The sequence below is a fragment of the Euprymna scolopes genome, chromosome 9, assembly GCF_053919585.1.
Source record: "Euprymna scolopes isolate OS-2025 chromosome 9, ASM5391958v1, whole genome shotgun sequence".
Classification (NCBI taxonomy): Eukaryota; Metazoa; Mollusca; class Cephalopoda; order Sepiida; family Sepiolidae; genus Euprymna; species Euprymna scolopes.
The window spans coordinates 10,087,516-10,100,792 of NC_136490.1; the positions used below are offsets into that span (position 1 = coordinate 10,087,516).

General features: G+C 33.5%; 1 protein-coding gene across 16 annotated transcripts in view; it reads left to right on the plus strand.

The window, feature by feature from the left end:
- LOC145284430 (lachesin-like) overlaps positions 1–13,277 on the plus strand; it is a 1,332,212-nt gene that overhangs the window by 695,493 nt on the left and 623,442 nt on the right. For 12 of the 16 annotated variants that reach the window (XM_080133226.1, XM_080133240.1, XM_080133228.1 and 9 more), the window contains one exon: positions 8,584–8,610. The exons of the other annotated variants lie outside the window; for them this stretch is intronic. In XM_080133226.1, coding sequence (XP_079989352.1) covers positions 8,584–8,610 — 27 coding nt within the window. The remainder of the gene's footprint in view (positions 1–8,583; positions 8,611–13,277) is intronic. 16 annotated transcript variants of the gene reach the window in all.

The following is a 13,277-nucleotide window of genomic DNA, read 5'->3' on the forward strand; positions in this document are numbered from 1 at the left end:
CACAAACAAATTCCTGATGGACCGCCCCCCCAAGTAATGACACCTTACAAATTCTCTAATACTATTGCTACACAATCCCTTTGATTACTGTACACACAATAACCCTTATCCCTGAGTGGCCATTGGGCCTTGATAAGTGGTGAACTCCATGTAAAAAAAAAAAAAAAAATGTGGTTTCGAAGTCGACTAGTTTCAATCTTTCTAAAGATAAGGAACATTTTCTTACCGAGTTAAACGTTCAAGTTTGAGCTGAAAACGTTTAAATAATCCTCTTTGACTTGCACTAATCTAAACAACGTAGACTGAGATTTGATTTTATATCCAGGAAAAAAATCCATGCCTACGGTCAGAGATAAATGTTTAAGGGCAGTTTAAAAAAAAAAAAAAATTTATGTCTTAGTTACTAAAAAAAAAAAAAAAATAACTCTCTGAAGCATCTTAGTATTAAAGCTTTAGACATTTTGAATCATCACTGAACCAAGTTAACTTTTTAATATATAGGTGTATATATATATATATATATATATATATATATATATATATATATATATATATATATATGATGGCAACATTATATTTACTTCTTGAACCAACTTTCAACCAAATTCCTATACTCTTGAATTTTAAAAAAAATAATTCTCTGAATTTCTTCCGCTTACTTATGCCAGTGGAGAGACCTTAGATAATGCGATCGAAATTCAAACACATATGTACACGAAATGTATATGTTCTATCATTTCAAGATGTTTATTTTGTTAATGCTGATCATTTACTCGATGCTTGTTTCTCTAAGGTCTCTACTTATGTATTATAATCACATAAATACATGTTGAAATATTCCTCTGTTTTGGGATTGAATTGTATTTGAAAAAATAATCCGTTTTGTTAGCTGTAATTTGCAATTAACTGACAAGTGACCCATTCTTTTTAGAATTTCTATCAATATCTTTCTTCCTCTTTCACTGTATATTGTGTGATCTCCTTAAACTTTTACTTGAACCCGTTTTCTCTCGCTTCCATGAATCTCTTGCTCTCTCGTTTTGTTTACTAATAGTCGAATGTAGTAAAAGAAAGACTGAAAAGATCGGAATAGTTCAAAAAGGAATGACACACACATAGCAAAAATATTTAATCCGTAGCAAAGAGGAAAATAAAAAAGAGGGCAAGATATAGCGAGCAGAAAGCGACCAATTTTGGATTTTGTCTTTATTTCATATACTAAACTGGCTTTGAAAAATATATATGTATGAATTATATATAATCTCAAGATGAAAACAGTATATCAAATAATTCAAATAAATATATATATATATATATATATATATATATATAATCTTAAAGCCTGTGTAAAGTTACTTCGTTCAACATTTTAAAAAGTTGTCCCCAGTTTCTTGTTAAATTCTTTTTGTTGACTACTTCGTTCATTTCCAAGAACAGATATGCAGTCATTACTCATTTGGTAGAGAGAGTGAGTCTTATTTTTTTCTGCGTACTATTCAAAATAATAAACTTTCATTGATGACGTATCGTTCAGTTTGGACATGGACTTTATTCAGTTAATCTACTTTCCTGGGCAATGTCGGGACACAGGAAGCTAGTTATTATATAAAAATTCTCGTCTCTTTGTATCAATGTTGTATTTTCAGTAATTTTGTTGTTCATTGTTTGTGTCTGTAGCAGAAATATGTGCATGGCAAGAAAAGTAGAAAATGTCTGATCTCGTAAGTAGTTTTGTACAGAAAATGTAATAAAATTGAAATATTTTTTTTTTCTTTGACACTTTCTTCATATCTGATTTAGTATGAAATATTAAAAAAAATTATATTTTAAATGATTTCTTTTTATTAATTTTCGAAATAAATGTGACCTTATTTAGTCTAATAAATTTAGAATATCATCAAACGAAATCAAAATAGTTTCATTTGAATTACATGCTCGAGGAATACTTCTCGATAAACATTGATTTAATTGTTTGTCTGCATGCTAATCTCTAAATTTGTAAAATTTGAACGGCTGAACTTTCATGTTATTACGAACTGCAGAGAATAACATTTCCTGGATAATAAGAGAAGCAGCATTATATCATGGGTGAAAAGGGTGGATTCTTTGAAGCAAAATGACAATAAAACTGCTTCAATAACTTCATAACAGAAATAATGACAATTCAGAACTCCCATTCTCTCTCATACACATTTAACATAACGTTATTTTATATTTCTGAATTTTTTAGTTGAGGATGGATAATTTCCATTATTTCGACTATTCGGCCTACTATTCTCGTCTTCAGTGTTAGTTTCACGATCTTTCTGCCGATGTAACCTCTGACCTTCTTCAGGTGTATCTTGTCGAACCCTGAAATCTTTCTTTCTGCAGAATTCTGAAAGCTGTACAGAATTTTGAACAGAACCCTTCATTTAACCAACAAAGGTGGTATGATCTCTTTCTGTCAGCCATGACCTAATAGAAATCTTAAGTAATTCACAATCGTATTCCTAGTATTACCCGCATTAAGGCTTGAACCTTCAACCTCTAGAAGAATTTCACTTAGAACTCAATCTTACCTAGTACTTTATCATTGTGCATGGATCCGTAGTATAGCGGATAAAGTACAAGGTAAAATTCAGTTCTAAGTGACACTCTTCAGGAGATTGAAGGCTCGATTCTTAGTGCGGGCGATACTAAGAATACAATTTCAAACTATTTGAGGCTTTTATCACCATCACTGAGAGACATCTATTATCTAGATGGCTGTGCTTCTACCTGGTCATCGGTTACAAACCGAGAGCATGCTAACCTCCGTAAATTAAAGTGTTCTGTTTGAAATTCTGTGCAGATTCCCAAGTTTGACGAAAAGATTCCAGAATTCGACAAGATACGCCTAAAGAAGGTAGGAGGTTATACTGGCTGAGACATTGTGAAAATAACACTTAAGATGGAAACAGCAGTCCGAAGAATCCAAATAATACAAATAAAGTCATCTCGCCGGATTTTCAAAGTCAAACCTAAATAGCATTGAAGCTGACAAAGCAAACTTTGTTACTCACAAACGAATTTTCAAATTTTATTGTGTTATTGGCAATATGATATGCTTCAACAGTTTATTTTAAAACTTCCAATACAGATGACTACGCATATAATATTCTTAATTATCTAAAAATAAAAAGTGGAGGATATGATTTTAAATTGAAGAATATAATAGGAGTTATCTACCTTTTAATTTAGAAATGGATAAATAGATAACAAGTAAAAAGTAGAATGATTACACTGCATCCCGGGCAACGCTAACAGGTACAATTAAAAAGTAAAAATGACTTCAATGTATCCTGGGCAACGCCGTGTAAAACAACAAGCAAAAGGTAATTCTTTTAAGACGTGCAGAGGTTGGAGGTGAAAGTGGTGCCCAAGAACCTGCCCCTTTTACTCCTGTAAGAGGAATGTATTATTGGCCTGTGCCTCATCAAGACACTGTTTTTTTTTTGGGGGGGGGTCCACTTGATCACCCACCCTGAAAAAGTTCTCTGCACGTCACTGGCTATCAGTATTTTTTAATAAGCTTAAAAATAATTCAATGTTTTTCGTTCAATATGAGAAAGAAATCATATTTGATCTTGTTTTCATGAAAGATGTTTCTATGCATTCGCTTTGCCATGTTTTCTGAACGTCTATAAGATTATATTTTCTCTTGCTCAAAAACGATGAATTAAATATTTATAAATTGAACTTCTGGCTGTTTGAAAAATTTCTTATTGAACATCTCGACTTTGAACTACTCCCCTCCCCCCCCTCTCTCTCTCTGCCTGTCGTATAAATGCATTATTGAACAGTAATAATTAAAACAAATCTTCAAGCATGAATAATTATTTCAAGAGCTTTTTCGATTATATGTTGTCTCCATTTTTAATTTCTTTCTTTTTTTCTCTTTGTTTTCTTCTACATTCTTTGCTATTTCGAAAATTCGCTTCTCTAATCTAAATATTTTTTGGCTCTACCTACCCATCCCTCTTCATTACTTCTAATACATTTGAGAATCTTTCTTCTATTTGGTCATAATCTGGTTGTTCTTGGATTTGTCCACACATCACTATAAGAGACTCTGTCCATAAGTATATTCATAGTTGGTCTTTCATGCTTAAGTTTGAAATAGAATTTTCTTTGGTCTTTCATGCTTAAGTTTGAAATAGAATTTTCTTTGGTCTTTCATGCTTAAGTTTGAAATAGAATTTGCATTGGTCTTTCATGCTTAAGTTTGAAATAGAATTTTCTTTGGTCTTTCATGCTTAAGTTTGAAATAGAATTTGCATTGGTCTTTCATGCTTAAGTTTGAAATAGAATTTTCTTTGGTCTTTCATGCTTAAGTTTGAAATAGAATTTGCATTGGTCTATCGAGGTTGAGAATGAAATAGCATAACTATATCTAAATACTTAGATTTACACAGTTTATGAATATCCGTTTCATAATGAGGTTAGTTGTTTTCAAATTCATTGATCAATTGTCAATGTAGTGCTAAATAAACCATCAGTTACTAAAATCGCTTTCATGCTAAAGCAAAGAAAATATCAAATTAAAATGTCCACAACTATTTTCATCATTACAAGTGAAACATTTCACTTCATCCATTAGTATCTTTAGTTTTGGATGAAAAAACTTTATCTGCACGGATTAATCAGCAAAACTTGCGTTTTCTCATGATCTATCGTATCATGTCTGCCACAGTACATCGAGTTTATAGCTTCTTCATTCTTTTATAAAATGAGTTTGTACTCTACATGTACCCATGTTAAATTTATACTGTAAATGGCTACTGCACCATCATTTCCAAAATTCACATATTAAAATTAACGTTTTATTTTTACATTTATATAAACAATATTAATTTCGATTTTAGAAATCAACTATTTTAGTCTGCAGTTATTATATGTAAAAATATTTCTTAAATAATTAGTTTCAAGTATTTTTAGTACAGAAAATGAATTCTAATTTACTTGTCTATTTTACTTCCCTAAAAAATAAAATATATTAGACAATATACAAACAAAACATTGCAAACAGGCAGCCATATCCGTGGGCTTAAAACTAATTTAGCTGATGTTGAAGCATTTCTCTTAACAAATACCCCGGATATCTTAGCACTAAGTGAGACTAACCTACACTCCTCCATCCCCTCTAACCACTTTAACATGCCTGGATATCTCCCACTCTGCCGTAAGGACTCTGACAGACACATGCACGGACTTGGAGTTTACATTCGAAATACCCTCCCGCTGACTAGAGAAACAAACCTAGAAACGGATGATCAAGCCTTTATGTGCTTTAGACTAAACATGCAATACAACATTAGCTAATTTTATTTTCTCTATCGCTCTCCCTCGACTCAGGACTGCACCATAATAAACAAAGTCTCTGACAGCATAGACACGGCACTCTCCCTCGACACAAGCGCACAAGTACATGTATTTGGTGACTTTAATGTCCACCACAAAAACTGGCTTGGATTCTCTACTTACACAGATGCAGCGGGCAGCACGCCTCATGGCTTCACTATATCTCACTCCCTATCACAAATTGTTACGTTTCCAACCCGTTTCCCTGGCCAGGAAGCACAACATGCATCACTTCTAGATCTGTTTTTGACCACAGTTCCCGATGATTGCATAACGACGGCCCACAGCCCACTTGGGAACGCTGATCATGCAGTAATAATGGTTGAAATCGCCCTAAACTCTAGAGCCAAAACTGAAGAGCCAGTGCTCAAAACAACGAGATATTATAAATAGGCTGACTGGGAAGCCATCTGGGAACTAATCAGAGATGTCCCATGGGGAAATATTTTTTCTCTCCCTGCTGAACAGTGTGAAAACGAGACCACTGACTGTTTCAAAACTGCAATCGAAGCGCATGTTCTAATGCAGAAATTTTATAGTAAGCCCCACTCTCCCCAATGGTTTACTTCGACTTGCGCAACTGCCATTGCTCAAAAGCAGCATGCATACCGCAGATTTAACCGACATAAGTCCTGTTCAAACAGACTGAAGTATATACAAGCTAGAAATAACGTTAAGAAAGAAATAGTGACAGCTAAGAGAGAGTTTACGGAAACCACTAAAAAACGCATCGAAGCACAAAAACTAGGAACTCGTGACTTCTGGAAAATCTAGAACAGTGTAGTAAATAATGGGCAATCAACAATTCCCCCACTAACCAACAATCACGAGGTTGTCTCCTCAGCAACCAAGAAGCTAACATGCTTGCCAGTCGGTTTGCCTCACTCCACACTGGACCCTTCCAACCACCCCTACCTGACTTTCCTTTGCGGACAGACGCCACACTAGACGATCTGAAAATCACCCCTGCTCAGGTGCATGCCATCATAAAAACCTTGGCACTTCAAAAGCATGTGGACCTGATCTCATCCCAGCTGTGCTATTAAAAAAGTGCTCAGCCGAAGTAGCTCCAGTTCTCTCCAAACTCTACAACAAATGCCTTAATGAAGCTTGCTTTCCGAGCTGTTGGAAAACTGCTTCTGTTGTACCAGTATTCAAGAATTCTGGCGAAAGGACTGACCCATCAAATTATCGCCCCATTAGCCTCCTTCCACTTTTTGCTAAAATATTTGAGACCTTAATTAACCATGCTCTAGTCCATCACCTTATAGATGCTAAACTTCTGACTGACCAACAATATGGATTTAGACAAGCCCGTTCCACAGCAGACATCCTAACTTTAATCTCTGAACGTATATACCATTCACTGGACAAAGCGGGGGAGGGCAGAGCGGTAGCTCTAGATATATCTAAGCCTTTTGACAGGTTATGGCATGAGGTTCTCCTCAGGAAAATTAGATCATACGGTATCACTGGTAGAATACTTAACATAATTAAATGCTGCTTAGATAAGAGAAAAATCCAGGTTGCCCTTGACGGTCGTACATCTAAACAATATGATATAAATGCGGGAGTGCCCCAGGACCTCTATTGTTTCTGATATTCCTAAATGACCTCCCCGACAAAATTGTCTCTGAGATGGGTATATATGCTGATGACACTACACTCCATGGCAGGCACGACAGGAAGATGAATGAACACATTTCTAAAGAAATGGCAGAAACACTAGAGGAAGACCTCCAATCTGTGGTGGAATGGGGACAAAAGTGGTTGATCGCGTTAAATGCTGCCAAGACTAAACTAGTTTCATTCAGTAATTACAAGAAACCCTCTCAACCACCTATAGCAATGGCCAACGACTCTTTATCTGAGAGTCCATCTTTCAAACTCCTTGGCCTAACGTTCACAGGAAACATGAGTTGGAACAATTACATTGAAGGCATTGCCAGGGCCGCTGCAAGAAAGGTGGGCTCTCTCTACCGTGCTAGACAACTACTAACACCCGAAAGTATCCTGTACCTCTATAAGGCCACCATTCGTCCATGTATGGAGTATTGCTGTCACATTTGGACTGGTGCATCTGCTACTAGTCTTTCACTCCTGGACAAGGTTCAAAAGAGAGTCGCAAACTTGATAGGCCCTGAACTGGCATCTAAGCTTCAGCCTCTGTCCCATCGACGAAATGTTGCATCCCTCTGCCTGTTCTACAAGTATTTTAGTGGTGATGCTCTGACGAACTGCAATCACTTGTGCTCCCACGACGCGAGCACCCTCGACAAACCCGATAGGCTGCTAAATCCCACCCCCACACTGTAGAGATCCCTAGATGTAAAAGATCTTTCTACTCCAATAGTTTCTTCCCCAGAACTCCTCGACTGTGGAATTCCATTCCAGGTCCCTGCTTCCCGAACAGTACTGACGTGCAGAAGTTCAAGTGTAACGTGAACCGACATCTTGCTGCCCAAATCTCTACATAGTACCCCAGTAGTTGTTGCCCTTGATAGTAGCCTCCTACACCAAAGTGGCAATTTGCCTTGTTTGGGGTGAAAATGTAATAAAAAAAATTTTGAAAAAAAAAATGTCCTTTTATGATCAAACAGCAATAAATTATGTTAAGAGATATTAAAACATAGTTTTATACAATTGAGTGTTTTGAATTCTCGATAGGAAATGTTCTCACAGTCAACGTGGATACCAGGTAATAGTTTATTGCTAAGCGTTCTATCTTTAAGAAATTGTTTTTAATAATAAAAATTAAACGTTATCGTGTTATTTATTTACAAGAGGGCAAAGTTACACGCGAAGTTGAATTTAATGCATGGAAATCCATTTCCAAAAAAGGAATATACTAGATTTTGGGGCAAAAAAATAAAATTTATTTAGTCTGAAAGGATTTCTTATTCTCTGGCCGATGACACGGCAGGTATTACTTGTCCGGTTCTGTCAAGATCAGTTTTTTTTTTTCATCTTTCTTTAATCTATTAATTTTTTATCAAAATTATTAATTATTCCCTGTCTAATGATAACCCTCCTTTAATCTCTCATTCGGATTATCTCCCTTTATTCCGAACTCTTCCTATTGCTTCTTTTGTACTCTCTCCTTTACTTCCAGCTTCCTTCATAACATGTGCACCATTTTCAAAAAGCTTCTCTTGTTGGCCTTTCAACTTAATATTTGGTTTAAATTGCTTTCTCTTTCAGTTACTGGCCGCAGTTCATCTGATGATGGTAATGTTCTTTCAATCGTCATTTACATCCGATTCCTCGAACCCCGTTTTTGTTTTGTTGACATGTTCTTTGAAGAATGGAAGAAATGCGTTCTTTTCTTCCTTAAGATTTTTTCCAATTCCAAAAGCAAAACTTTAAAAGTTTTTGGGGGTGCTGAAAACGAATATAACATTTAAAAGTGGTGCAGAGAAATAATTTTCATGATATGAAGAAATTACTTTTTCAGAACTTTTTCTATATAAATTTAACGTAAAATGAGCACTCACTTTCCAGCCACTAAGTGATGATTTGTTTGTTTTTTGGTCTGCCTGAATTTTATTTACTTAACAATCACCTTTTAAAATGACAACTTGAATAGGTTTTTTGGGTATGCTGAAAACGAATATCACACTTAAATTTGTTGCAAGCAAGTAGATTTCCGGATATTAAGCAATGCCATTCCGGTAAATTTTTACTTAACAATCTCGCCTTTTGGCTAGTAACAAAGTGTAGTATCTGTTCTGATGCTACATTTCACCTTTTCTGTCCTTGGTCAATGAAGAAATCCTTAATGACCGAGACAATTTTAATTTATTTATAGTGCCCCTTTTGGGGAGCTGGATTTTCCTCACATTAAAAACAGATCTTGTGTCTAACTCTGTCCTCGTGGGAAGGCAAGTAAATAGGAACAATCACTTTTTAAAATGACTTTTCAGATAACGAATACTGCATTTAAATTTCCTGCAAACAATTAGTTTTCCGGATATTAAGCTATGTAATTCCTTATGTTATAAGTAGTGGCCATTTCTGTACACGCAGGCGTGCATATTTTTGATGTAAAAAAAAGGTACGGAAAAATATGTTTGCGCCAAATTTAAATGCAGTTTTCGTTTTCAGCATACCCGAAAACCTTTAAAAGTATTCATTTGAAAGGTGATTGTAAAGTTGTTTTTTTGTTTTTGAATTGGAAAGAATTTTGACATTGACCAAATTATTAAACCCCTCCTCCCTTGAATGCAAAAATAATTGTCTGTCTGTGATTCAATTCATGAACCCTAAAAATGTGCTTTCAACCAACCGTCGAATGCTGGTGTTTTGTAGAAAAAGAAAAAGGTAAATTCTTATTTACAGTAAAATAGGTTTCGCCATTGTTCTCAAACAACTTATAGTTACCATTACTATTACCGACAAGAATTCTTTTAAAGGAAATAGCGTTGGGAAATGAATCAAAAGCAGTTGTGAATTGCGCAGTTAAATATAAAATAAGTAAATGTTACCATAGCCTATAGAAGTTATTTTCCTATATACCTGGCCCATTAAAAAAAATGTGTGCGATTGTAAATGCTCTTTATTTCATCGCAAATATTCACTTTTTACGAGTTTTTGGCTAACAAGATGACCGCCGGCAGTTTTTTTTTATGATTTCACATGTTGGCGGCCATCTTGTTAGCTAAAAACTCGTAAAAAGTAAATGTGTCAGTTTAAAATGGCTACCGCACATTATTTACGATAAAGTAAATAAAAAAAAAATTATATGAAGTTTTTATGCTTGCTAAGATAGTCGAAAGATCAATTTTTTTTTTAAATATTTGCTTAAAGCAAAAACAATATTATGTACTTAATTATCATGTCGAAAATAGTAATATATCCAAAAATTACAAAAATCATCGAGTAGAACAACTGCTATTTTGTTTTTAGTAAAAAAAAAAAAAAAAGGTATCGCTATTAGCTACAAATGCCGGTTCAATCTAAAATATACGTTTCAAGTTAGGTCCCCTGTGTATGAACTCTTATTGTCTACTTTATAGCATCTAAGAAAAATGCAATTTTACCCAATCTTTCATAAAAATTATGTTTTAATAACTCAAAAATAAGTAGATAAAACAAATGTTTTGACTAATTTTTAAAAAATAATTGGTCAATGTGCACTGGTTGTCCAACCGAGAGTTAATCCGGACCGCTACGAATGAATATCACCTTTTAAATATTTTCCTGTAGTAGTTTTGTCTGTCAGCTAAGAGAAACTGCAGGTTGTGCGCATGTGCAAACGAAAAGAAAACTAAGAAAAAACTTTCTGAATACGGAAAGAAGTGAAAAAAAAAAAATGGGATGGGAGGTTTGGGTGTTCATTCCGAAAGCCGGTCTTAACATGGGGAAGTTGGGGGTAATAAAACAGCTACCGAGTGGTCGTGGTAATCTCCCTAAAAAGCAACTCTTTGCAGGAAAGTCTTCTATATTAAAAAAAAAAAAATAAAATAAGAGCAAGCCGGTTGAATTCTTTTATGATGGAGACTTTCTTCAATTAGGTACTCAGTAAAAGCAGTGCACTTGTAATCAACTGCAAAACTGGAACAGCGTTTGCGCATGCGTCATGAACAACTTTATTCTATTAATGAACATGGCGGACAATTCAAAATATTAGACAATAAGATTGCACACTGAATGCGTCATTACTAAAAAAAAAAAAAAAAAAAAATATATATATATATATATATATTTGTGGACGATAAATTTAAAGGCAATATTCATTCGTAGCGTGTCGGATTATCCTTAAATCTAGTAGAGTCTAAAAGTAGGTCTTCGGTTGAACAACCACAACCAGCGCACATTGACCAAATAATTTGTCGGTAACAGTAATGATCATTGTTTAAAGTCATGTTTTAGCAGAAATTTCAGATTAAAAATAATTTCTATCTCGTCGGCTTCTAGTAACGTTAAAGTATCGTTTTTGTGGAAAAATGGTGCCCATGTCAAAGTTGTAGCTTTGGAAACTACAAATGTTATTCAGTTATCTCCCTCTTGGCCTCCGCTTTAATTCACCCTTTTTTTTTATCGGAAAGTCAAAGTGCGAAGTCCAAAAAGGAAGATGATCAAATAATTTCCTGTTTTTGACAATACAACTTGAAGGTGGACATCATTTTTCTACAAATGATAATCAATCATGCCTTAAAGATGAATCAACTAGATATAAATTATTTTTAATCTGGATTTTTTGCCAAAACAGGGATTTAAGAAAAAAGTTGGTTAATTATTATTAATACAAAAGTGTTTATTCATATTGGCTCTTATAGCAACATTTAAACACAAAGAAAATACAAACATGTCTGATGTACGTATCAGTCACAGGGTGAAGATGAAACATTCCAAAAATCACGTAATTTTATCAAGTAGGTTTTACTCAGATTTTACTGATGAGGATGAAAAAAAAAGCAACAAATCTGTTGACAAGAGCAGACAACATTTATGAATGTTGAAACAATCACTGATTATCTCCCCTTATGTTCTCAAGAGTTTAGAGAATCATGGTCTCGTCTGTCACTTATCAGTAAAAACGGTAAGTTTGTTTTTCATAAATTAAAAACAAAAACAAAATTTTTGATTTTGGGAATATAAGATCTTCATTCCATGACAAGTAGGTACAATATAAAAGTTTTTCTTTATTTTCGTTTATCGTTATTTGTGCCAATTTGAATAAGCAGCAACACAAATTATTTTAAAAGAAATTAATCGAAATAATTTTGCTTTTCGCAAACTCGTTCTAAACATTGATATCCAATGTTTGTGTATTATTTGCTGAACATAACATTTTACACCAAGTTATTTGAAAACAGTGCATTTTGCTCTAAAGAATTTACGTGACTAAAATAAGAATTTTCCAAGTTTTCTTTGAGAAAAGTGGCGCTTGTGCGTTTTAATATCTCCAGCCAAATTATAAAACCGTTCTTAATATGGGGAGGAATGGGCTTTGTTAATTATTTCCTTGCGTGGACGGAACTGAAAGGAAAACAATTAATTTGCTTGGATGCTAAAATGCACAAGTGCCAAGAATTAGTGTTGAGCATGCAAATGTCGGTTAAAGAAATAAAAAAAATGTCGTTTAAAGAAATTTAAAAAAAAATGTCGTTTGAAGAAATAAAAAAAAAATGTCGTTTGAAGAAATTTAAGAAAAAAAATGTCGTTTGAAGAAATTTTTAACAAAAAAAATGTCGTTTGAAGAAATTTTTAAAAAAGATGTCGTTTGAAGAAATTTAAAAAAAAAGATGTCGTTTGAAGAAATTTTTAAAAAAGATGTCGTTTGAAGAAATTAAAAAATAAAATGTCGTTTGAAGAAATTAAAAAATAAAATGTCGTTTGAAGAAATTAAAAAATAAAATGTCGTTTGAAGAAATTAAAAAATAAAATGTCGTTTGAAGAAATTAAAAAATAAAATGTCGTTTGAAGAAATTAAAAAATAAAATGTCGTTTGAAGAAATTAAAAAATAAAATGTCGTTTGAAGAAATTAAAAAATAAAATGTCGTTTGAAGAAATTAAAAAATAAAATGTCGTTTGAAGAAATTAAAAAATAAAATGTCGTTTGAAGAAATTAAAAAAAAAATGTCGTTTGAAGAAATTTAAAAAAAAAAAAAATGTCGTTTGAAGAAATTTAAAAAAAAAAAAAATGTCGTTTGAAGAAATTAAAAAAAAAAATGCTTGTACATATCATCCAGCATGGCTACTCGTATTGTCTCGGTAAAATCCGGTAAAGAATTTAGTCGAAAAACGGTTTCACAAAATAAAACCAGAGTTCCTGATTTTTTTTTCTTACATTTAGTTTAATTCTTTTGTATTATATTTTCGGTGTTTGGTGATCGGCAGATCTGTATGAGAATGCCTGCGACTAAAAATGCGTTTTTTTTTTTGTTTTTTT